Here is a 27,326-nt window from a genome sequence, read left to right on the forward strand (position 1 = left end):
TTACAGAATCTTGGCTTAATCTGATAGGAGAATAACCACATTTTGTTTATTTTGTATTCATTTGATTTACGAGTGAGGTTTACTGGCTGTTTGTATTAATTTGGCTAGCTGGTTAATTATACCCTGTGTCCATTCTTCTGTAGTGAGAGTTTGTAAGGGTTGTATCATATCCTGTCAGATCCATATGTCTGACTTGCTATTTCTGTGTGTCATGGGGTGTTGAAAGACTTCAGTTACTTTAATGCGATGGTACACACAGCACTTAAAAAAAAGACTCATGATAGTTTCCTTTCATGTAATATTTTTTAATACCTGTGCTTTTGTGATGATCCCTTTTGTTTAAATGAGTAGGTTGTTCAGCCCCAGAACTACTAGAATTCATGATCATTTGTTCTGGTTTTTGTCTGACTTTTTACTGAGAGAGTTCTTGACCATGATACTTTCATGATGGGTTTTTAGTATGTGTTCTCTATTCACACATTCTTTGAATTTGTTATTATTTATATCCTCTTAGACTTGTCTTTTTGTTCTAAAACTAACAGAACAACAAAAAAGTTGTTACATTTCTTCTATTTTGTTTTCCCCTTTTAACTAGTTTCAAGTGTGATTTGGAGCTCAAGATCATGATCAAAAGAATGCAGTGCATTTCTGAGCTCCACCAGTTTTTGCTTGTGAGGTTTACACTGCCACTGCCTCCCTTGCTAATTATGAACTGAGATTCATTTTGTGATGTTTTTTGCTCATAGGTTATATACAGTTATTCTTCAATTCTTTAATTGTAAAATATGTTGGATGATTTACTGGTACTAAAGGCAAGGTTATCATTGCACATCCAAGAAGAGGTTTTTAAATTGGATTATGCATTATGTGTGTGTGTATACGTTTCTGTTTTTTTCTATACCCAGAATTACAAACCTGCCATGACTGGTCTTGTGCAGGACTCTTCCACACTGAGAAAATGAGAGTTGTCTATATGTTAAATCTGTATAGAGTTAGCAAGTGACCTTTTGTCTTTCATCCAAAGCACTTGACCTGCAGCAGTGTGGCCTCACCAGTGAAGGAGCAAAGGCTTTACTAAAGGCCCTTGAAACCAACAGAACTCTGGTCGTTCTGGATATAAGAAAAAATCCACTTGTTGGTATGTGGTCACTTTTTTTTTAATTGATTAACACATAGCAAAACAAAAAGAATTTGTTCACGTATTAACAATTTTTAAAACTTAATGTGTTGAACTTTCCTCATCGTATACAGTTGACCCTTGAACAACGTGGGGTTAGGGGTGCCGACCCCCACGCAGTTGAAAATCTCGGTATAAGTTTATAGCCAGTGGTTCCGCATCTGTGGATTCAACCAACCTTGGCTCGTGTAGGATGATAGTACATATTTATTGAAAAATATCCGTATGTCAATGGACCCGCGAGGTTGAAACCCATGTTGTTCAAGCGTCAACTGTACTTTTCTAATGTTGCACTTCCCTTATGTTTTTAGCAGATAATTTACTAATTAAAGTGAGTTATACTTGTAAATTGTTTTTATCTCTACTCTGAATAGAGGTGAACCTAGATACTAAGCCTGCTTCCACCAAAACCACTATTTCCTTCTTGTGCAACCTCTGAATTCTTGCAAGGAGTACTTTATTCATTTGTCAGTTTAACAAATAATTTTTTTAATACCTTCTGTGTGCCAGATACGGGTTTAGGCACTAGGGATAAAGCAGTGAACCAGACAGACAAAAGCCTTGCCCTCATGGAGCTTACATTCTAGCTTACATTCTAGTGAAGGAGTTCAGGTAGAAATGAGTAAACAGATAAGTAATATAATTTTAGATAGAAGGAAGTGCAAAAATATCTTAATGTAAGGAGAGTGAGGGGGGGCAGGTAGGACTCCACTGGATAGGTTTGTTAGGGGACAGCTTCACTGGAGAAGTGGCATTTGAATGGAGACCTGAATGAAGAGAGGAGCAAGCCATGGAAGATCTGGGGTAAGCACATTCCAGGACAAGGAGGCAATGCGTATGCAGGCATGTAGGTGGGTGGAGTATTTAAGGAGAAGCAAGGAGGCCAACATGGCCAGAGTACTGAGTGAAGAAGAGTGTGGTATGACATGAGGTCAAGGAGGTCTGCTCTGCCAGGGGTCTGCTCTTGTAAAGTCTTGAAGGCCAGAGTAAAGATGTGGATTATTCTAAATGAGTAGAGGGTTTTGAACTGGAAAAAGGCATGATCCAAATAGTATCTCAATAAGATGACCTGGTATAGAGAATAGACTTGGGGGGATAAAGAAGAGAAACAGGGAGACCAGTTAGGAGTCTATCACAGTGGTCCAAATAAGAGATGTTTATGGCTTAGCTTAGGTTGGAAGTTTGGAGCAAGTGAAAAGTGGTTGAATTCAGGTTATGTTTTGAGGGTGTAGCTAACAAGACTTGCAGATAGATTAGGTGTGGGGTATGAAGGAAATAGTAACAAGGAGACAAGTCATTGATGATTATGTGTGCAACTGGGTGGTATCACTTAGAAGAAGGGGGCTGATGGGAGGAGCAGCTTTTGAGGGAATATCAGGACTTTGGTTTGTTATCTTAGATGCGCTTTAGGTATCTAAGTGTCTGGACAGTGCTCAGACTGTACTTTCTATCCAAAGGTATCCAAAGCCACTTTAGATGCAAAATGTTTAAAGTTGACCTTTGCTGCTGCCAAAATAGTAGCCATTGGGGGCAGTCTGCAAGATGGCATCTTAGGTTTTTGAGCAAGAAATTAGAATACACAAAGGGGGAAATAAGTGTATAATTACGTAATGTAGATTTCATATTTAATTTTATGGGAAAAGCAATAATTAGTTGGCTTTTGGTTTTAAATGGAAATAGTCACTCATTGGGAAATAATTATTCTAATTTCAATTTATTTTACTTTAGATCATTCTGTGACGAAAGCGGTTATCAAAAAAGTTCTCCAGAATGGAAGGAGTGCCAAGTCAGAGGTATATAATGTGTTTTAGTTCTCTCGGAAGAATTTCTCTTTAATGGTTTGTTTTTCTTTCTTCCTTAAAAGAAAATTATCAAGGTACTTTCTGCCATCTTAAAACTAAGTTTTTAGTCAAATCAAATGGCTTTTCTGTCTTTGAAAATGTTGTGTGATTCTTTAATTTAGGTTCTGAGAAATGCAGATTGAAAACCTTTTATTAACTTAAAATATCTTAATTTCCAGTTAAGATCAAACCCTCATAAATTACCTGGAACTTAAACAGCATATTTATTATTTCTTTCTCAGTACCAGTGGATAACTTCTCCATCTGTGAAGGAACCATCCAAAGCTGCTAGGCAGAAAAAGAGAACTATAATTTTGGGAAGTGGTCGAAAAGGAAAAGCTACTATTAGAATTGGTAACTTTTTCTTGTTTTTAATGCTACTAGAACTTATACCCCTTATGTTTTCCAGTGTGCTAAAACTAAAACAGCCAATATTAATCACATGCATATTAGGAGGACTATAATTATTTTGATACTTATGAGAATTTATAGAATATAGATATAATAAATGAATTTAAAGAGATGTTAATATTAACCAACATTATGGTTTAGATTTCATAAAAAGTTCATTATTTTGAAAATATTTCCTGGTTGATGATTACTTCTAATACTTTGCAATTGAAATTGGGGTGCACTTTGATGATAATTTTAGTAGTGGTGCTTTTGAGGGATGATTTTTTTTTTTAATGAAGACTTACCTTTTGTGCTATAAGAAACAAAATTTCTTCCCAGTTCCAACCTTCCCATTGTTCCCTTCTTCTTTCTTAGAAATTCTTACCTAAGTTTTTGATTCAGGTAATATCTTGTTTCTCTCAATGATAACAAAAACTTGAAATACGTATTATCCTTACAAAAGACTTCTACAGACAAGTTTGTTGACCTAGATGGAACATTTTAGAAAAACATTTTCTAAATGTTTACTGTAATGTGTATTTAATTTTCCAAATGATAGTTAACCCAGGATTTTACAACTAAGCCTATAATTTTGTTACCAAATGTAATAAAAAGCTTTTAAAACCCTTTAACAATCAGTGGTATAAGTTTCACATTCTCCTGAATATATAAATGTGGTATAATTCACTTCTACTGATAAGGTTTGTATTGTTTCTAAGAGACCTTAACTTTTTATTTTCTGGAACATATTATCTTTAGTCACAAATAGTCTTTTTTTTTGTTGATAAGAATGAATAGCAGGAGCAACATTTGTTAAACCAAATCTAATATGAAACTGACTCTTTCTTGTGAGTAAATTTGAATTTTGAAACAGTAAAACAATAAGGTTTAATATAAAGCAAAATAAATTTTTTATGTTTATGATCTGCCAATTTCCCAGGAAAAGTTTTGTGGTGACTTTAGTTATATACCAGATGCATTAAAATCATCAATGGACAACAACACATCTTTTATTTAGGTGCCATCTGAAAGTTTTAAAAATTTGTTGACTTAATATCACTGAACTGTCCACTTTAAAATGGTTAAAATGATAAATTTTCTGTTTTGTGTATTTTTTTTTTTTTTTTAATTTACTTATTTATTTATTTATTTTTGGCTGTGTTGGGTCTTCGTTTCTGTGCGAGGGCTTTCTCTAGTTGTGGTGAGCGGGGGCCACTCTTCATCGCGGTGCGCGGGCCTCTCACTATCATGGCCTCTCTTGTTGGGAGCACAGGCTCCAGACGCGCAGGCTCAGCAGTTGTGGCTCACGGGCCCAGTTGCTCCGCGGCATGTGGGATCTTCCCAGACCAGGGCTCGAACCCGTGTCCCCTGCATTGGCAGGCAGACTCTCAACCACTGCACCACCAGGGAAGCCCTGTTTTGTGTATTTTACCACAATTTTAAAAAAAGTGTTGTTTGAAGATTTTTAGGTTTTATAAAGGTATTGTATTAGCATAAGAATGAAAAATTTTTCCTTTCAAAGTGTACACGTGTGACAGTTGCTCTGTAGACCTTTGGTGCATCTTGATTCCTTCTTATCATGCTTTGTCAAACATAGGATTGGCCACAAAGAAACCTGTAAGTAATGGAAGGAAACACTCTGCTGGTAAAGAGTGTTATGCTCCTGAACCTCTACCACCTGGTGTGTCTGGTTTCCTGCCGTGGCGTACTGCAGAACGTGCAAAAAGGAACAGGTAACGTGTTTGCATTCCCTGTCTTTTTCAGTCGTTCAGAATTCTTTATTTTGGAACTTCTATTATGTGGGTGGTCTCTGGTGCTTTCTATAGAGCAGAAAAGATAACTCACACATGGCTTCTGCCTAATGAGCCCTCTAAGGAAGAAAAACAAAAAAATCATTGGGAGTTTCAAGTTGTTTCTCAAGTGTCACAATAGAGGTAACCCGTGGGAGTCATGAGGAGACTAAAATTATCTCCAATTGTGCAGGTGAGAAAAGTTTCACTAAAGGCAGGTGTAGTTGAGCCAAGCCCTACAGCACAGAAGTAGGAATTTGGATATGTACGAATGGGAAAAAAGACATCTTAGGCATGGGAAATAGTTTAATGCAGAATGGATGAGAAATATGCATTAGACCTATTCTAAATCAACTGGCTTATTAACTCAGTAAATCAGCTTTAGTGAGTCAAACTAGCTTTAGCTGATTACTTATCCAGGGGATAGCTGTTCATAGTAATTTTTGTCATAGAACTGTAAATAAAATTGTTGAACTATAGCTTTAGGCTTGCTGAGTGAAATAGATTGCTCTAGATGATTTTCAGGTGACTTACTTGGTAGTATTCACGAAATTGGGGATTAACAATTGCTTAAGAAAACAAAGAGAATTGATTTTAAATAGTACTTGAAGTAGTTACTGTGTAAAGTATCTGTTCAGTTGCTCATGTTAAATTGATGTTTATAATCCCCATTGGACAACCGACTACTTTTTTGCAAATGGTAGTGTGAATTGCTGTTGCATAAACTATAGTGTTGAATCCCCAGTCTTTGCACTTGAGTTTAACAACTCTGTGGTTTCCTATCTTCTTCCTGAGACACTTCATCTCAGGTCCATCCTTGTCACATGGAGTGGTAAATTAGAGAATGATTAATATCACCAGTTAAAGAAGTGAGACTGAAATCTCAACCATCCTGAACATAGGAACTGAATGTGCCTCTCAGCACTTCAGAGAGTTATCTCCAAGCCAGTTGGCTAAATTCTGTTCAGTTTTCTCCGTAGCAGAGCCCTCCAGGTCCTTCTTTTGAGCTTATTTTTATACACAATTCTATATGGATACTGTACATAATACTAAATAGTTGTGTTAACTGGGTTTAACTGGTGATGTATTTACATCAAGATATAACTTTATTTTGTTGATATCTTTTTAGGGGTTTTCCATTCATCAAAGCTCGTGATGTATGTAATCAGTTGCAGGTATGTAGCTATCATATTTATAATGTATAGGGGGTTGAATTGGGAAAGGTGGATGGTCATGGTCATTCTTTTTGCTTTTTAAACTGACAGAGCCTTACAAGAAGCATTTCCCTCTCTGAAATAAATCTATTTAAAACTTGTCTGGTCGCTCTCCCAATGCAACTGTGTAGTTGTGTGGATTTGGCACACAACTGGCAGCCTTGTGGTTATGTCTGTAAACAAGGAAGCCTGTTCTCCAGTCCGCAAATCAGCTGTTACCCAGTGAAACGAACTTGACTGCCATTTCTGACCCCTCACATGGAGCTGTCATACTCAAGAATGTTCATACGTTTTCAAGAAATGTTGTTTGCGGGCTATATGTACAAATTCCTGATCTTAAAGCCAGTATAAAGCAACATATCCCAAACCTCTGCTCTCTCACCGAGGCCACACACATTCCCTCTCTTCTGGCCTCATGGCAAGCTAATACTGTCAGTATCAGATTCTCCTTCCCAGTGGTCTCGGGAGACCGCATAGTTGCTCTGTGAAAGGCAACACTGCTGAGATTGAGAGAAGACACCTTGGGTGTCAGTCCTGCCCTTGCATGCCCAGAGGGAGGGGTGTGCGCCTCGTTCTCCTGTTGGGAGTTTCCTATGCTGCAGGTTTGCTGCTTGTTGTGAAAACGATGTCCTAGTGACTTGTCTTCTGCGTAGTTATATAATCCCAGCACACTTCTTTATGATCTGTAGACTTTTATGGGGTTGTGGCCAGGTCAGTTTTTAAATGCTTGGAAATGTCATATTGAACAACATTGCAGTGGCAGTGAAGCTTGACAGGAGAATTGTATTACTATTACACTAGTTTTGGCTTAAGGGTGATGAGAAGATGAAATTTTTTTTTTTTTTTAAAGTTACTTGCCTTTCTTTTATTTATTTATTTATGGCTGTGTTGGGTCTTCGTTTCTGTGCGAGAGCTTTCCCCAGTTGTGGCAAGCGGGGGCCACTCTTCATCGCGGTGCGCGGGCCTCTCACTATCGCGGCCTCTCTTGTTGCGGAGCACAGGCTCCAGACGCGCAGGCTCAGCAGTTGTGGCTCACGAGCCCAGTTGCTCCGTGGCATGTGGGATCCTCCCAGACCAGGGCTCGAACCCGTATCCCCTGCATTGGCAGGCAGATTCTCAACCACTGCGCCACCAGGGAAGCCCAGAAGATGAAATTTTTGATGGGTCAGTTTTAGTTGTGTATGTGTACGTGATTTATTTTTTTTAAATTCTAATGTTTATTATTCACAGCTTAGATATGTTGACTTTCTGATTATTCTTCTGATTCTTTATCAGTCCCCTTACTGATGAATTTTCCTCCGAAAAACTACATTTTCTTCCAGATTGTTTCTTTCTGATGGTGAAGAATAAATTTTTCATTTGCAGTATAAAGTTGATCTGAGAAAAAATGTTTACCTTGGCTCTTGGCTTCTGCGAAAGAAACTTAATAAAATAATATGGGCAATTCCCATTACTAATCCTAACCATGTACAACAGAGGTCTGTACAGTAACATAGCAAAAATAAGTTACTGTAATTTTACTTAGTCATTGCCTGTTTTAGACTAAGGAGCATTATTTATAAATAATGATACCTCAGATCACTTTTGTTAAATGTCCTCTAATATTTGGATATTTGGTATCTGGCTTGTGTTATCTTTTATACAATCTTGTCTTCTTTCTTTAAGCAATCAGAATTTCCTGTGACTGTGACAGTAGAGAGTCCTTCCTCCTCAGAAATCGAAGAGGTCGATGATTCCTCAGAAAGTATTCAGGAAGAGCCAGAGAAAATCAGTTTGAAACAAGAAGCATTGCAGGTACAAAGTTATCGCTTTAAAGCTCTAGAGAAGATTATTTTTCAAACGGAAGCCTGATTGCAGCACTGCATAGCTTGTGTGAGGGTTCTGTTTTCCTCTCCCATCTGCATTGTATCCCCTTGAATGGTTCCTTAAGCTTAGACCAAGGTGAATGGTGGACATTTGAAGTCTAAGAAATAAAAATCAAAACATGTCATTAGTAATATATTTTTCTTTCCTTAGAACCTTAGGATATTAGATTTAGGGAGAACCTTAGTGATCATAAGATAAAGAAATTGAGTTCTGAATGAATATAGTCAGCTGATTCGGTGCTCTTGTTTTACAGATGAGAAAATTGGCAGTTCTAGTTAAACTCTCTTTTTATAAGAGGAAAATATGACCTCATTTTAAATAAAAGTAAAGTTGAAAAAAGTTTTAATGTTGATATTCTCCTTTCCTAAAATAAAAAATATCAAGAAGCTACATTATATTACCTAATAAACCTGATAACTAATGTCATTCCATACTTTTGTTTGTATGGACATAAAAGAAAAATTGATTTTCATAACAAATTTTTGAACCTCAAAAATAATACATTTATTTTATTTCAACTTTAATGCAGAGCTGAAAATTTCTAGTAAATAAGGGAACACCATTTGGGGGGACCTTGTCTTTGTGCTACAAAGTCCATGTTTAATTTTTAAAAATTATTTAATATGATTTTCTTTTCATATAGAACATGAAACTTGAGAGGTTTCAGAACTAATTATCCCATTATTGTAGGACTATGGAAATTACTATTTGATTTTCAAAAGAGAAAGTTAGATTTTTATTTTTTTAATTAAAATTAATGATAATATAGAGAAATTTTAAGAAAAGAACTTAGAAAATTATGAAATGTTAGAGTAAGCGTAATCTATAGTTCATTTAGAGTTACCCCCTTTCGTTTTATAAATGAGCACCTACAATTTGTAGCACGTAAGTGGTTTATTAGTAAGTTGCAGAGTACGACAAGACCCTAGAGCATCTAACCCGCTTTCCTTGTCATTTTAGATGTGTTGTATTCATTTCCTTCACGAGTAGACCAGGAGATTGTATTTCTAAAAGCAGTTATAGACACTGGGGAAGACCAAGAAGTTTAACCACTGTGACCACAGAATAGCAGAGTCAGAATGCACTGAGAACCCTTTCAGCTCTTGTCTGTTTTGACAATACACTAAAATGATGGTATCAAAGTGTTTAAGTATATAAGCCCACAACAATCAAGAGATTTCAACATAGTTTTGAAAGACGGAAGACAAGTGGAAGAGTGTGAAACTGAAGCAGTAGAACAGAGGAAAACCATCACCTAGAATATGCACACGAACCACCTTCAGCTGAGGAGGAATCTGACCCCACCTGCAGAAGCAGCTCCATGCTCAGATGCACGTGTAGGAGAGAGGGTGGAGTTAGTTAAAAGTGGACTGAAATAGGGGAGCTCATTGAAGGGTTGTGTTTGGAGGAGGGGACTCCCAGCCCCGCCCTCACGCTCCTGAAAAGAGATGATTTCATTTTGAAAACAGTGAAACTGGGGAGAACTAGGGCAGCTAGTGTGAGTTTTTACACCCTAGAAAAGAGTGTTTGGGGGGGATCCTATTACAGTTACTCCCCACTTCTTCCTGCATAAGAAGCCAATCAGTCGTTGACTTCAGGGAGCTTTCTGCGCTCATTCTTAAATAGAAAATAACTGTCATTTGCCTGATAGTTGAGTAAAGCTTACAACATGAGAGAGGGGGAAAAAGAGTGAAAACATATCCTGGTAGGACCAGGGACAATTTAGGGAACAAAATAATTTAATAAAAACCTCTAATTAGTATCCTGAGAGAGGTTTAAAAAGAGCTAGCAACTATAAAATAAGACTAGGGTGTTAATTAAAAAGAGAATGGTCAGAAAGCAAAAGAGGTCTCTTGGAAATGAAAATATGGTTGCTGAAATAAATTCAGTAGGAATTAAAAAAATGTCTCAGTATATAAAAAAGTAAGACACAATGGAAAATGTGATAGAAATATGTTAGAGAGGCTGCATCTAGGAGATCCAACATGTTACTGTTAGAAACTCCAGACCCAGAAAAAAATGGAGTGAAGCTGTCAGAGAGCAAGAAAATTCCCCACAGCTGAAAGTAAACATCAGGCCTCAGATTGAAAATAGCTGCAAGATGAACAAAAATAGACTCATACCTAGACACCCTTCATTGTGAAATTTTAAAATACTGAAAAAATAAAATAGAATAAAATACTGAGAGGATACATCCATTCCAGAGAGAAAAATACTGGTCATCTAAAAAAAAAAAGTTAAAATCTGACTTTATCATAGTTGTCATCAACACCATGGATCCTGGAAGGCATTAGAAAGATACCTCCAAAGTTTTTCAGGCACATAATTTTCACCCTAAGGTTTTGTATCTAGCCAAACTATCAGTCATAAGTGGAGGCTGAATAAGATATTTTGTACATAAAGAAATTTGAAAAATTTACCTCCTGTGCTACACCTTAGGCTATTTATAGAAATAATCCAGCAAAATGAGGGAATAAACCAAGAAGGAAGGTAATAGGGGATTCAGTGCAAAGAGCAGCTAGTCTAGATTTGAGAGGCTTCTGTTGATTGTGTGATTGAGAGCTTAGAAACACCTTGAGACATATTGTACTTACTATGTATTAGGCACTGTTGGAAGGGAGGAGGGAGAGGAAGAGGAGAAGGAACTTGAACTCCAGAGGAGAAAAGGCTATACTGACATAAACATGAAGCAGACTAAACTGTGGTTGATTTTTAACCTACCATTGGTGAGCAAGAGAAGAATCCACTTAGACTTGACACTATAGATGTCCCCCTTTTCAGTGACACACAGGGGTAATGACCACCTATCTAATTTGTTGTCCAAACCAGAACACTTTAATAGTGTAAGGAGGCGCTATAATGCTGTAACATCAGGACAACAGGTATAAACTGGAACAGCCCAAGGCAGCTTGGGGTATGTGGTCACCCTACACAAGGGCAGTGACACTGAAACAGTATAGAAGGAGGTATAGTCTATACACAGAGACACAGTACGTCTGCAGTGGGCAATATTAATTTAATTGTAATAATGGAAATACTATCTTGATTTGCAGCTTTTATTGTCAACTTGCACGTAATAACAAGTAACTAACCTAAACTATACTTAGTATGTATTAGTATTAACTTGGTATGTACTGAAATGTATTGTGTGCTAGTATGTACTTAGTATATATTATGCTCTAAGTGTTTTTGCATATATTAACTCATTTAATCCTCTGAATAGCCTTATGAGGTTGGTGCTAGTATCATTCCCACTTTTCAGAAAAGAAGCTAAGACAGGGAAGGAACTTGCCCAGGCTGTACCTAATTTAGGGCTGGATTGAGGCTTTGAGTTTAGGCGCTCTGCCTGTTCTCTTAAACATTACTCCGTACTGACTCTCAAATAACGGAAGACTTAACTGCACATAGAACAGAATATAAATTTCAACTTTGACAACGTAAAAGCTAGGTTTGGAAGGTAGACAGGAGGTAGAGAAAAGGGAAGATGGTATGAATGTCCTCATTTTACAAAGCGTGACGTTGAGAAAGTTTATAGTGGATCAACAATGTAGGTTTTTAAGTATATCACTACAAGTCAAAGAGATCATGAGCAGTGGAATAACTAATGATGACATAACTTTACTGAGCAGTGTGGACATAGGAAAGAGTGTAAAGGAACTAAACCCTTACTTAGTAAATTAGAAAGTGAACAGATAATGCCTCAAATTTAGTGAGAAAATAGTCATGTAAGAGTATTACTTGGAAATGGAGAAGAATTCAAAATAACAATAGTTGGACTTCCCTGGTGGCGCAGTGGTTAAGAATCCGCCTGCCAATGCAGGGGACACGGGTTTGAGCCCTGGTCCGGGAAGATCCCACATGCCACGGAGCAGCGAAGCCCGTGTGCCACAACTACGGAGCCTGCGAACCACACCTACTGAAGCCCGCGCGCCTAGAGCCTGTGCTTCACAACAAGAGAAGCCACCGCAATGAGAAGCCCACGCACCGCAACGAAGAGTAGCCCTCGCTCGCCGCAACTAGAGAAAGCCTGCAGGCAGCAATGAAGACCCAACACAGCCAAAAATAAATAAATAATAATTAAAAAATTAAAAAATAGCAATAGTTGACTTAAACCTCATAAAAATGAAAATCCAAACAGCCAGTAAACACGGAAAAGCATACGACTTCATTAAGTAATAAGAGAAAAGTGAGTCAAAACCAGTGAAACTACATGCCAATCAGATTGACAAATACATAAAGTCTGGTAGTATCAAGTATTGTAGACCTGGAGTACTATGGGAATCTTCTACCCTGCTTATACTGGAGTATAAATCGACACAACTACTTTGGAAAGCATTTAGCACTCTCCATCAACTGAAGGTATATAAATACCCCGTGACCCAGCAGCCCTCACCCCCGCCCTGTATAAATGCACCAGAATAACCGGTACAGCAGGATTCGTGTGCATTATTTGCATTAGCACAAACTGAAAAAACCCCAAATGTCCATTAAGAGTCAAAAATTAAATAAATTATGTGTATTCGTACAGTGGGAAAACTATGAAGCAATAAAATTGAATGAACTAGAGCTACAGGCAGCAATGTGGATGAATTTTTTAAACCAATGTTGAGTGAAAGAAATAAGATAGAAAAGACTTCATATACTATGATCCTCTACATAAAGTTAGATGTTGACAAAACTAAACTCTTTTGTTAGGGATGCATGCAGGTTAAAGGAAATGATTGTTGAGAAATGAGGATGGTGTTCAACCGGGAAGAGGGAAGGAGCTTGTGATGAGAAAAGGATATGGGGGGTTTTTGAGATGCTGACAAGTATCAATACTTTCAGATTTGAGTAGTGGTTATGTAAGTATTCTCTTTTTATTTGTCACATTGACAGTTTTTTTCTGTGCGCTTCTCAGTACGCATATCGTATTTTACAGTTAAAAACCTGCTTAAAGAATCGGTCGCTTCTTGAGTGCTGGATGTGCGAGTGGGATGAGACTATTTCATTTTAAGCCCTTCACTACTGTTTGCGTTCACATGTTCATTCATTCAGCATTAACTGAACATATGCTGTGTACCAAGCACTCTTCTAATTTTATATGTGTTTTAACTCATGTAATCCCCACAAGAGCTCTGTGATATGGGAGCTTATCTCCATTTTATGGATGAGGAAGTTGAGACCTAGAGTTACAGAACTTGTCCAAGGTTATATAGCTAATAGGTAGGGCCAGGGCCATTTGCCTCAGAGAATCTGAATTTTTATTGAATTTAATCTGAATATAATCTAAAAGAGAATTTAATTACTAATTATAAGCAAAAAAATTGCACATTAAAGAAGATGACAAGTTTTCATCTATCCAGTTAGAGAAAAACATAGTCTGTCTTTCACACACATACATCTTGTATTGGCAGGGATTTTCCTTATTAAGCAATTATTTATTGACCGTCTACTTTGTGCTAGGCACAGGTGCTGGGGATAAACACTTAATAAAATACACCCCTTTCTTCAAATAACTTGCCCTTTAAGTGAGGAAGTAAGCCAACAGTTATAGTAGAGGTTATATACCAAGTGATACATCGCTGATGGCAGTATAAAATCTTAGAAATCTTTTGGAAAGAAGTTTGGAGATAGGTACCTCAGAGCCTTAAAAATGTTCATTTGCTTTGATCTCAAACTCATTTTTATGGATTTATTGCAAGATCGTCATTCTCAATATTGAAAAAGCCTTCATGCATAAAAACGGTTATTTTGTCTTATAATATTGAAAAGTTGGAGAGAATTTAAATGTGTAAAATGGTTAACCAGTAAACCCACTCAGTGGAATATTTTGTAGCCCACAAAAAAAAATCAGGGTTATGAATCCCCTGATTATATGCGCAATGATTGGTTTCAATGTTAAATGGAAAAAAGTTGAACATAAAATCTGATATCCAATATGATGGGAGCTTTGTCCCAGAAAAATCACCCTAGCCAGTGTACAGAAGGGAGGAAGGAGAGCAGATGACAGGAAGGAAAATTATTCCAAAGCCTTATCATTAGTCTTATTTAAGTAATAGAATATCAAGCAATTTTACTTTCTAACTTTTTTGGTTCCATATTTCCATGTAAGGGACATGAATTATTAATACTTTGTAGGAGGAGGGTACACTTTTTCACAGAAATTTAACACTGTGTTCTAATTCCCTCCACTAGAGGGAGAAACTATTTCATGTAATTGCACTTTGATGTGCTATTTAGAACCAGTCAGGGATTTTTAGTCTACTTTCCTCTGACTGTGGTGAGGTTTTTTTTGTTTGTTTGCTTATTTGTTTAGAATTTCTTTGAAATCAGTTTTAGAAGATTTATTAAACCATTATATTAAAAGCAGAGGAATTTTGCAATTTTTTTCCCTTTTTCCCCATTGAAAACTTGGCTGGCTTTAGTAAGGAAACATTAAAGAATTTGAAGTTATTAGACTGTCAATTTTTTAAGTATGTTCTAAATATAAAAATATATGTTCATTGAGCAAATTTTTGAAAACAGTGAACAACTTATTGAAGGAAATAAAAGCCACCTCTGCATGTACACACACCTAATCTGCTCTTTTGTCTTAAAAAAGTATCAAAAATATTTTGTCATGTCACTAAATACTCTTCTACATTAGAGAATTTGATTAAGCTTATGCACCATCTCCCAGGAAGAACGCACAGGTATATTTTGAATGTAGAACTCCTGAAGCCCATTCTTTAACTCTGGTTGAGACCTCTTGTCATTCTTTTCTTAGTGGCTTCATAGCACATTCCTTCATACAGTGAGCTACTTTTATTTAAACCAATCCCAATTTGGAGGCTCTTAGCTTTCTGCTAGGGTTTGGTTATAAACAATCTTATGACATCATGTTGGTACATAAATCTTTGTCCACATCTTTGATTTCCTTAGGGTAAACTCCTGATGTAGGATTGTTGTTAGGTACCAAAATCTACTCTCCAGAAAGTGATACGAGTTCCTCTCCCAATGATGGCATATAAGAGAGTTCCTCATTCTTAAAGTGATTGTTCAAAGCAGTTTCATAAGTATAGGTATTCTGATTGTTTATCGCTGCATAAGAAACCACCCCAAAACCGTGGCTTAAAACAATGACAGTCATTTATTTTGTTCACGAACCTGGAGGTTGAGTAGAATATTAATTCTTTTACTACACACCTACTGACTGAAAACAATACCTATTTTACTAGCTCACAGTTCTGTAGGTCAGAAGTCCAGGCACAGCGTGACTGGGTTTCCTGCTCAGATACACACGGGAACATGTGGGTTCCCTCCTGAGAGTGTTAAAGCACGTGAAATTTAAGTGTAAGACATTGAGCCCCAAACGTTGGATGTTCACCATAGTTTGTGTGGGTCGCAGAGCTGAAATCAAGATGTCAGTCTGGCTGTGTTAACATCCAGAGGCTCTGGGAAAGAATGCCTCCAAGCTTCTTTGGCTTGTTGGCATAATTCAGCTTCTGCAGTTGCAGGACAGAGGTCCCCATTTCCTTGCTGGCTGTCAGTCGGAGGACAGTCTCAGCTCCTAGAGGCCTCTCGCTTGCCTTCCCTGCTGCAACACTGGACTTCTTCAGAGCCAGGAATGGAGAGTCTCCCTCTTGTCCCTTTTGTACTTCAATTTAGGAAGAGTTCAGGTCCTTTTCATGGGGTGCCTGAGTAGGTCACATCCACCTAGAATAATCTCCCTTTCTTAAAAAATCAACTGATTTTGAACCTTAGTTACATCTGCAAAATCCCTTCACTCCAGCACCTAGATTTAGGGTTTGATTGGATGAGTGGAAGGTTTGTGTACTTCAGGAAGTAGGAGTCTTAGGGGCTATTTTAGAATTCTGCCTGTTGCAAGCAGTGTCCCCACTTCAGGGACCTAAGTGTCTTAGTCCTTAAAACTCAAAAGAGAGTTTATCAGTGTTCATTTTATTTTATTGACCTTGGTGATGGGAAGACTACCACCTCCATGAACAGGAATGGCACCCAGCTTCCTGAGTTCCCAGTGTGGCTCTGCTACTTAGTGGTGTGACCTTGGCTGTGCTGCTCTACTTACTCTACTTCTCTGCCTCTGTTTTCCTCATCTGTAAAATAACATGGAGTTAGTGATCGTTCTTTCCTCGTAGGGTTTTATGGGATTTTTTAAAAATAAATTTATTTTATTTATTTATTTTTGGCTGTGTTGGGTCTTCGTGGCTGCTCGCGGGCTTTCTCTAATTGCGTCGAGTGGGGGCTACTCTTTGTTCCGGTGCACAGGCTTCTCACTGCGGTGGCTTCTCTTGTTGTGGATCACGGGCTCTAGGCACATGGGCTCAGTAGTTGTGGCACATGGGCTCTAGAGCGTAGGCTCAGTAGTCGTGGCACATGGGCTCTAGATCGTAGGCTCAGTAGTCGTGGCACACGGGCTTAGTTGCTCCGCAGCATGTGGGATCTTCCCGGACCAGGGCTCGAACCCTTGTCCCCTGCACTGGCAGGCGGATTCTTAACCACTGCGCCACCAGGGAAGCCCCCCTTACGATTTTGATGATTAGATTACTTAATGCCCAGAGAACTCCAGGAACAGTGCTTGACTGTAAATTGGTTTAAAAGTGATTACTTTTTAAAAAAAATGCTTTTGAATCTGCAATTACACAATTCAGGTATGTTAAGCATGTTCATTAATAGGATTTCCTACTATAAAGAGACCCACAAATAAAACTAGAATTTTTCTTGGTCTGAACTTTTATTTCTGACTTACTATGTTATACGCATATGGCTTGTATGGTGGGCTGCCACAAATTTATGTTGGAAAGTGGAACTTAAATAAATCTTTACTATGCTAATTTGATATATTTTGTTAATTCATTTCACTAGCATGGTATGATATTACCAGTAGCAGACTAAAATCTGAGTTCACGTCTGGCTCTGCCCCTAAATCCTGATGAGACCTATAGCTGGAAAGGCTTTTGGGTATTATACTATGAATTATTATAATATTTACTCTGTTTGTGTAGGAAAAACTGGAGGAGTGCCTAAAGCAGTTAAAGGAGGAAAGAGTAATAAGACTAAAGGCTGATAAACGAGTCAGTGAGGTAAACAAGTTTCTTCTTATACTTTTGAGAGTGTTTTGATTTTATTTTGATTAGATTTTAAGCCATATACACATAGTTTGTAAACTTTAAAACTGTAATATGTTGCAAATTGGTTGTATCATATGGACTTTTGCATTTACTGGTATTTAGTGATCATATGATCTATATTCCAGAAAGCATATTTTTAAAAATGTGAAAATCTGGTTTTGTGTGTGTGTGTGTGTGCTTTTATATGACATTAGCTTATTTTCTGTTCATGATTCTTTGATTTAAGAAAGCAATTTTTGTGCATATACTGTATATACAGTAACATAAAAACATGATGAGACTCTCCTGGCAATGAATTAGGAAAGTGAATCATTTAAATAAATTTAAGATATTGGAAAACTTCTAAGAATGCAATGAGAGATAAAAATATATACTTTGATAATTATATTAGGTAATGTGCATGAAAGCAGGGCATAATCTAAAAAGTTCTATATAAATATAATTTATCACAGGGTGAGTGTAGAGAGGAATTTTTGAAAGTGCATCCATTGGATTGGCAGACACTCATTCAATAAATGTTGAGCACCTGCTTATATAAGGCAAAAGGGGCATCATGAACATAATGGCCTTTCTGAGAAATACTAGAGTTGAGCTTATAGGGGGTTTTAAGTGCATAGATGATGAGCGGAAGGGGAAGAGTGCACGGCAGTGAATATTTTCAAGAAACCAAAGAAAATATTGGTGATCGTACATTTAATAAATTCGGTTGGGTATGATTTAGCACTTTTAAACGTAAGCATTAGATATTTTGCTCACTAAAGTTAATTCTTAACATTCAGCAGAGTTGTAATATGTTTTGTCCAAATCACATTCTATATTTCATTTTCTAATTTAAGGGAAACTTAAAGCAGGTAATTTTCTAATGTGGAATGAGGCTCCAATATGATTTTAACCAGTTAGAAATGTGATCTTTTGTGAAAGATCATTATTAAAATGATAACTTTGGTTTATTTATATACTACCTAAGTGTTGTATAAGAAACTTTGTTGCATGCCTGTGGGTTTTGGTTATTATGTGATGTGGTCTCTGTCTTTACTGGTGGAGAGTTAGGTTAATTACAGATTAATTACATTTTGAGTGTTTTAATTTTGTTCCTTGAAACTAGAGGACTACTTTTGATGACAATGAGAAAAAATCATGTCAGACATTTTCAGTTTTCTTTTATAGCTGGAACATGAAAACGCCCAGTTAAGAAATATAAATTTCTCTTTGTCTGAAGCCCTTCATGCACACTCATTGACAAGCATGATCCTGGACGATGAAGGTGTTTTGGGCAGCATTGAGAATTCTTTTCAGAAGTTCCATGCTTTCTTGGATCTCCTTAAAGATGCTGGGTTAGTTCATTCCTCTTCATGGCGTTCTTCTCTTTGCGACTATAATGGTAGTTTGCTGAGGAACTGGAGCAGTTTTCATCACTTCCATGGGCATATTTAGCCAAATTTAGTGCAATTATAGGTAATATAGTTGACTTTTTAAAATGAGGAATTAAATTTTTTAAGAAATGCAAATAGGGGAGCCTGCTTTGGTAGAGTGGGGAGCCCATTATAGAAGAGTAACCTGTAGACAGAGTAATTAGTAGGTATAGTTTTTTGTAAAGACTAAATTGAAGGCAATTTTCATTGAAAATATTCGGGAATGCATAAGAGTTTTCCTATCTTTCACTTATTTGCTTGTTTGATAAGTTTAAATTAAAGTTATTTTTGTCTTAGACATAAAAATTACTGTTAATCTGCAGGGAAGATATAGGTCAGTGGTTCTCAACTGGGAGCAATTTTGCTGAAAGAGGGAAGTGGAGATTGATAGTTGATGGAGTGGTGTTTTGCCAGTGAATGAATTGGTGTTGGGCAGGAAGGAACAAACACATTCTTGGAAACTGCAGGAAAGGTGGTAAAGAAGTGTGGGAATGTAGGTGTGACAGGCAGTGGACGAGGTGCGTGGTAGATGTTGAAGCTGCTAGTGAGACAGTGTTTAAAATGGAGCGGTAATAGATAAGGAGATGGGATGTGTCCTAGAAGATGAATCTGGAAAGGGCTAAGAATTTGGGGGAGAGAGAGGCTTGTAGTCAGGGGTAGGATGTTGGCTTTTAAGATTTTAGAAGTATTTCATGATTGTAGGTCTGGGGAAATCTAAACTGCTCTTATGTGATTATAATAACCTTATCTTTTCTCCTTTCCTCCTCTGGTCCAGGCTTGGTCAGCTGGCCACAATGGCTGGTATAGATCAGTCAGATTTTCATTTACTAGGTCGTCCCCAGATGAATTCTACTGTTAGTAGTCCACCTAAAGAAGAAAAGAAGGCACTTGAAGAAGAAAAATCAGAATCAAAGCAGAGTGCCTTAGGACAAATGCAAAATATCCAAGTAAGTGGACAGAACAGCACTTAATGATTCTAAGAGTGATCAGCAAAAAGGAAATGACCAAGTCAGAGAGAAAATAATAATGGTCAGTCTCTCATAGTTCACATGCTCGGTAGCTAGAAGACTATGGAGTCCTCTCCAAATCTGAGATTAGTAAATGTGGGCCCATTTCATGATACTGTATTGTTGTATATAAGAAAACTGGAAGTTCTTTAGAAAATTTATGAGTTAAAGCAAACTATCCTTAATGAAGAAAGAAAACATTAGAGAAAATATTCCAGATTTTAAATTGTATAAATGTCTATTCTATTCATATTTTATCTAGGTTTCTATTTGTATGCAGTCAGCTTACAATGAAGGAACACTAATGAAGGTACACGTACTGATATAGATAATTTTTAAAATAAGTAATCCAGACATAGCTAATAGGTAACATATTATAGTGACTCACCTGGTCATGGGAATGGGAGGGGAAACCTGTCAGCTTTTCCTCTAGCCTTACTTGGAGCCCCCTTCACCCACCTCAGCCAATCTCAGACTAGTCTTGGGAACTGACAGCTTGAGAACACAGTCTTGTCACAAACTATATACTGTTTACATGTGCCTGGAGGATAGAAAAGAAATTAATTTTCTTACAGAATAGGGTTTTATTTTTAGTGAGGGAAAGGAAATGGGTAATAACTACCCCAATCACCAAAGTCTGAAAATGTAGCGGACATAGTCTTGGATATATCTAGGTTAAGTTGAGAATCACTTGGCAAGATATATTTAGAAAGAAACTGGCTCTGAAATCTTCTGAATAATCAATTGACTGTCTTAATAATAATATCGCAGAGTAACATTGAAGTTTTGAACTCTACTTTTTAATGGTTGGCTTTGTTCATCACTGAATTTTTGTCTTGTCTTTTGTTTTTCCTTCCAGTTTCAGAAAATTACAGGTGATGCTAGGATTCCTTTGTCTCTCGACTCCTTCCAGGTCCCAGTCTCTACTCAGGAGGCCTTAGAAACTTCCAAAGATAACCTGGGGTTTACAGTCACAGAGCAGCGACAGGAGTCTTTTGAAGATTTCATTGCTAGAACATGTCCTCCTTCAGTAGATGTCATTTCTGGAACTGGAAGTCAAAGAAAAGAAGAGGAATTATCTAGAAATAGCAGGTCTTCTTCAGAGAAAATGACCAAAGCAGGTGAATATACCAAAAAATACTCTGCTAAGAAACAACCTGGGGAGGACCTGCATTCCTGCTCTGACTCACCTGTAAAGCAGAAAAGCCAAGGAATTGGGCAAAATAATTCTTTGGTTAATAAACCAATTAAAAGTGAGTCTTCAAAAAAACACATTTCTGTTAAGAAAGAGAGTAGAATAGTGACTGTTTCATCAAAGACAACTAAAAGTAAACTCAGTCTACTAGAACATTCTGAAAGTGATACTCTTGGATCTGATTTTGAATTTCAAGAAAGCATCCATACTCTATCACGCCTAACATAAGTCTAAATCTTTTAAAATTATGTTTTTGCCTTCAAATTTTAATAAATTACTTATGTTTTTAGTATAGCATATGGTGTTTTAAAATACTTGACTGGAAGCCATTAGAGAAAAATTTATCTATACTTTTTTATTATAATGAAAGTTTTGGTGTATTTTTCCTTGTGACAGTTTGCACCATTCCTCAGCTAGTGTTTACTGAGGGCTTCATATGTACAGTACTTTTCTGGGTGCTATTGCTTTCAGCAGTGAACAAAAAAAAGCCTTTACTCTCCTGGAACTAACACTCTGGTGGGAGAAAACATAAACAACAAAGCAGGGTAAGGGGTAAAAAGAGATGGGAATAATAAATGGAATAGTTTTACCATTTGGTTAAATGTCAAACTATTATAAATCATATGGCCAGAAGCCATTAATGTATTTTAATTCACAATAACCAGAGAGCATCAAACATTTACCGAGGCACTTAACCGTGTTTATGGATTACAGCAACGCTATGAGGTAGGGAACTATTACCATCCCCATTTTATAGATGAGGAGTCTGAGGAGACATTATGTGAGCTGCCCAAAATTACACAGCTATATGTAAGTGGTTAGCTGGGATTTGACCACAACCCATGCTCTTTTTTTTAATGTATGGACTTTATTATGTTTCATTTGTTTCTGATTTATGTGATTTTTTTTAAAAAGATTTTTTTTTGCTGTCGACCATTTTTAAAGTCTTTATTGAATTTGTTACAGTATTGCTTCTGTTTTATGTTTTGGTTTTTTGGCTGCGAGGCGTGTGGGATCTTAGCTCCCCGACCAGGGATCGAACCCTCACCCCCTGCATTGGAAGGCGAAGTCTTAACCGCTGGACCACCAGGGAAGTCCCCCTTATGTGATTATTTTTAGGACAATTTTTTAAAATTTTATTTTTTATTGACGTACAGTTGAATTACAGTGTTGTGTTAATTACTGCTGTACAGGAAAGTGACTCAGTTATACATTTATATACATTCTTTTTCACATTCTTTTCCATTACGGTTTATCACAGGATATTGAATATAGTTCCCTGTGCTACACAGTAGGACCTTTTTGGTTTTTTAAAATGCATTCACTTTTTTTTAAATAAATGTATTTATTTTTTATTTTTGGCTGCGTTGGGTCTTCGTTGCTGCGTGCGGGCTTTCTCTCGTTGCGGTGAGCGGGGGCTACTCTTCGTTGCAGTGCACGGGCTTCTCATTGCCGTGGCTTCTATTGTTGTGGAGCACGGGCTCTAGGTGCATGGACTTCAGTAGTTGTGGCACGCCGGCTTCAGTAGTGACTCGCGGACTCTAGAGCGCAGGCTCTGTAGTTGTGGCCCCCGGGGCTTAGTTGCTCTGTGGCATGTGGGGTCTTCCTGGATCAGGGCTCGAACCCGTGTCCCCTGTATTGGCAGGCATATTCTTAACCACTGCACCACCAGGGAAGTCCCATGTAGAACCTTTTTGTTTATCCATCGTGTATATACACGAGTTTGCATGTGCTAATCCTAAACTCCCAATCCAACCCTCTCCCACCCCCTCCCCCTTGGCAACCACCAGTCTATTCTCTATGTGCCTGGTTCTGTTTCTGTTTCACAGATAGGCAGAACCCAGGCTCTTAATTACTTTGTTATCCTGTTTCCTTGTTAAGAGAGGAAGGGTTTAAGGAAGGCACCGAGAGAGAAGCCAGTGAGCACTAGAAGTGCAAAAGAGTGGGGCTATCAGAAAGCATACCTGTCTCCTTCCCCCATCTGAGCAGAATTTTTAAACGGCAGAGTATGTAAGAGTATGTGATGACACATCTCTGGATTAAATTATGTCTCCCTGGTAAACATGCACAGATAAGTCTTTAGTTCAACCAGACTGAAAGGTGAGATCAGAGAAAAGCTGGAGTGTCAGATTTCTTCTAGAAGGTCCTGCCTGATTGTTACTAACAGGGCTACTACAGTACTAGTTAGTTCATTAGTCATAGATTGAGTGTTAGAGGAGTGAAACAATGACCAAGATGTAGCGTTGGCCCTTTAGCAGTGGAGTGAGAGGGGAAGACGCACAGCAGATGTCTCCTCCTGCACGTGACATGCTATGACGGGCATATTCAGGGCATTTAGTCAGTGTTTGTGGAAGAAGAGGGGGAGCTGTGAGGCAAAGAAAAGTCATCTAAAGAGGTAGTCCCTAAGCTAAGTCTTAAAGGACTCGTGAAAAACTGGTGAGTCAGCCGGTGAAGGGCAAGGACACTCAAGGCAGAGAGGACAGCGGAAGTCCAGAGCCGTGAGTGTGCGAGGGGTGTGTTATGGAGCCACAGGCACAGGCTCTGGAGCATCAGTGCAGTGTCACCAGGCAGTGGCAAGCGCCCCTAAAGGAGGCAGCGAGGAGGAGGAGAGCGGGTCTTAGCCATCCATGTGCGTGTAGCTGGTTTCCTCAGAAAGTAGCTAAGAATGGAAAGGACAAGTTCGGGTGGCATTTTAGACCACTGACGTCAGTATGGATGAGGAATGTGAAGAAGCCTGGAGACAATTACGCCCCACTCTTCTGAGGAGCAGTGTTTTTTATTTTCAAGTGGGACTTACACGCTGCCACCTCCTCTCCTGTGCCTACTGAAAGGTTTATAGGCCGGCAGAAGGGAGAACCTGGCTTAAGTAAAGTTAATCAGGTTTCTTTACTGTACAGCTTCTGGGGGGCTGCTGTAGGCTAATGTTCATTCTGGATCGTCACAGCAGGCGTATGGTATACAGCCATCCTCAAATCTATTTGATGTAGAGTCCTTTTTTAATAGAAGTGTCTAACAGCTGGCTCCACCAAACAGCAATTTGGTAACTTCTAGACCAGGTAATAGCAAGAAGAAAGGGGTGTGAAATAAGGTATAGATGAAGGGAGGAAATAAGTTCTAATTTTATTTAGAAAATTACAAGCAAGACTTGGTCTTGGGAAGTAAGGAAGATGTAGGAGGCGGAGGCTGGACCCCCATCTGTGTGACTAAGGTTGGGTGGTGGTATCACTGAGTTTGGAAATAGGGAATAAAGAACTGAATTGGGGAAAAGACTTTAGTTCTGGACATGTTGAATTTTAAAGCACCTGTAGAATTCAGGAGATAAACTGGTAGATAACTGGACATACATGTGAAGACATGGAAAGATAAAAATTTGAATGTCATCAGCACATATAAGCAGTCATTAAAATCATGAAAATGGATGAGGTTTCAGAGGATTGTGGGTACTGTCAAAGTTTAAGTAATAAGCAGAGAAAGAATTCTGGGAAGGAAAGAGGTGATAGAGTTTCAAGAAGGAGGAAGTAGATGACGGTGTCATACTTCAGAGAATGTAAGTGTCCATTGGATTTGGGTAGTTAGGTCCTCAGTGACCTTAGAGCAGTTAAGTGAAGTGGTGGACAAGAAAGCCAGATTGCAATAAATTGAGGGTCCAGGACTGCCTGTGGGGACCAGGCGGGGCTAGTGAAGACAGTGGGAATAGGCTGCTCTGAAGGAGTTTGGATGAAAAGAGAAAATAATTAGCAAAAAAAGAATTTTTTAGAATGAGAAGGACTTATATTTTATATGTTGAAATGAGGAAACCAATAAAGGAGATCCTGAAGATGTAGATAAGTAATTTAGAGAATTGGGGAAACATGGAAATATGGATAAGAAAAAAACCTTGCACAATATATAAAAATCACTTGTATCCTTCGAGTTGGATGGATACTGGTAAGTTTGGGAGGAAATAAAGGTAAGAAGAGATAGAAGTTTAATGAGTTTATACTGATAGCCTCAGTTTTCTTTCACACAGATTTTTCAGAGACATATATACACATACATAATTATAGTTTTAAAATTCTTTCATATTTACATGTTTCATTGATCATTTGAGGTGATACTATTAAAAATGATAAATATGGATACTTTGCTGCTTAATATGTACAATATTAGTACTTCATTAAACTTTCAATACTAAACCTAAAGCAATGTCACTTAATAGAAATTAAATATTTTCATTTGGGTTAGAGTTTATGAGCATGTACCTTTACTGAGAAATTACTGTGTACCTTTGCTGAGTGTTTACCAGAGCATATGCAATCTATGCAAACAGGAATTCTGGTTTTTTTTTAAACAGTGTCAGATGTGATACAGTAGCAAAGAGCTTGTCATCTTGCCCTAAATCTACCATAATTACTTTTGGTCAAAAATTACTGTTGTATGCATACCCAATACTATGTCCAGGAATCAGTCTAATTTCAAATGGATATTTACAAAATAATCCCTAATCTCAAAATAGTAACACTTGATTTTCAGAAGATCAGCAAGATGGTTAATTTTTTAGAAGATTCTGATTATAAACTACATACGAGAACTTCTGGTTTAACATGGATCACTGAACACATTCTTTTACTCTTCCAGAATCCCATTGAAATGACTGGAGAAATATTAAAACAAAAATAAATTAATAGCAGAGTTGCAAAACCAGAAAATGAACAATGTGGACTTCCTAGAAGATAAAGAGCAGATTATTGAAAGAGGAGTTAATTGAAGAGTGGAACAGCTAAGCCGTTCCACTTACCGCTTTATGGAGTACCTAATTATGGAGTTTGCCATCAAGCTCAGGCTAAGAAAGCAGCTCTCTGAAGTGGGGGTCCTGACACAGGAAACACTGGGATTGGAGAATAAGGGCATTATCCAAAATGACTACAAGCAGGAACTGAAGATAAGCTGCCACACTTCCGGTTACGGTGACCTGCCACTCCCTTTATAATCACCAGAGTGCCTGTAATCAGAATTTGTATTCATTGAAAGTGAACCAGAATTCTCATTTGGCTGAGGAAAGTCACTTCAAACCTTAGTCTTAGGCCCTCATCTATAAATATGCCAAGAATCATCAAATTTGAAGAAAACCACTAACATTAAAGGAGACACCAAATTAAAACAAATTAACCTGTTCAAGAAAGTAGTTACTAGAAGAAACAGAAGAAGTTTAAAAATTAATACAATTAGGATCTTCAAAGAGTCATGGGGATGTTGCATCCATAAAGAATAGGATGCTAGGAAAAAGATATTTAGTTTTTGGAAATTAAAAATACGATTGTGAAAATAGAACACTCAGAAGATGGACTAGATAGCAGGATAGATTCAGTTGCAGCTTGAATTCATGAAACGGAAGATCTGATTGAGAGATACCCTTAATATGCATTGCAAAGGGATGAAACATAAAAGTTATGAAAAAGAAGTGAGACTCCTAGAAGAACACGGGAATTGGCATACAGTAAGTGCACAGATATTTGTTGTATGAGACAATGCAGATATCAGTATGAGCAATGAATCCATGGAAGATTTTAAGTCAAAGGAACTGGTGATGCCATGTGATCTGTCTTTCCCCTTTATAATCACCATGGATGCTTATAATTAGGAAAAATCTAAGTAAATATTATGCATATGTAAAACTGAAGTGAGCTAAAATGCTAGGCTTTAACATGAATGGAGGCAGGGCAGGATATAGAAAGTGGAACAGTGTTCAGGATCTCGTCTTATTCAAGGCAAGATTATGGTGTTTACCTCTATGTGTTGATAGAAAAATATATTTAAGTATATTTGAAGTGAAAGGCATATCAGTAAGGATAGGTTATGTGACGATACTTCAGCAACAAGCCTGAAATCTTAGTGACTTAAAGCAACATTGGTTTATTTGTGCTCATTCTGTATGTCTTTGGCAGATTGGCTAGAAGCCCTACTCCATATCCCCCTCAACCTGGGAGCCAGCTGACAAAGCATCACTATTTGGAACATTGCTTGTTACAATACCAAGCAAAAATAGATTGTGATGCAACATACCCTGACTTAAAGCTTCTGCTTTAAGTGACGCATGTCACTTCTCACATTTCATTGGCCGAAGAAAATCACATGGCCACAGCTGAATTCAACTGAGCAGGGAAGTACAGACTTACTGTGTGCCAAGACAAGGAGAGAGAGAAGCAAATATACGTCAACAACTTTAATAGCCCCCAAACCACCAGGAAAGGGGGGATGGAATTTAAAAATCCAAGAAAAGGCAGGAAGGAAGAAAGCAAGATAAATACGAACACATACAAACACACACAGACGGTAGCAAGA

General features: G+C 37.7%; 1 protein-coding gene across 12 annotated transcripts in view; it reads left to right on the top strand.

The window, feature by feature from the left end:
- Positions 1-26,999, top strand: part of CEP78 (centrosomal protein 78) — a 35,432-nt gene extending 8,433 nt beyond the window's left edge. For 8 of the 12 annotated variants that reach the window (XM_082401419.1, XM_082401423.1, XM_082401422.1 and 5 more), the window contains 11 exons: positions 1,025-1,138; positions 2,906-2,970; positions 3,261-3,372; positions 5,009-5,144; positions 6,331-6,376; positions 8,081-8,209; positions 17,266-17,343; positions 18,559-18,725; positions 19,579-19,750; positions 20,073-20,120; positions 20,670-21,302. In XM_082401419.1, coding sequence (XP_082257545.1) covers positions 1,025-1,138; positions 2,906-2,970; positions 3,261-3,372; positions 5,009-5,144; positions 6,331-6,376; positions 8,081-8,209; positions 17,266-17,343; positions 18,559-18,725; positions 19,579-19,750; positions 20,073-20,120; positions 20,670-21,233 — 1,631 coding nt within the window. In that variant the 3' untranslated portion in view covers positions 21,234-21,302. Of the gene's footprint in view, positions 1-1,024; positions 1,139-2,905; positions 2,971-3,260; positions 3,373-5,008; positions 5,145-6,330; positions 6,377-8,080; positions 8,210-17,265; positions 17,344-18,558; positions 18,726-19,578; positions 19,751-20,072; positions 20,121-20,669; positions 21,303-25,622 lie in introns of those variants that run through there. The other 4 variants (XR_014247282.1, XM_082401424.1, XM_082401421.1 and 1 more) reach the window with 4 other exon arrangements.
- Positions 27,000-27,326: the final 327 nt, after the last annotated feature.

Source organism: Balaenoptera borealis (genome assembly GCF_965194805.1).
Source record: "Balaenoptera borealis genome assembly, chromosome: 8".
Classification (NCBI taxonomy): Eukaryota; Metazoa; Chordata; class Mammalia; order Artiodactyla; family Balaenopteridae; genus Balaenoptera; species Balaenoptera borealis.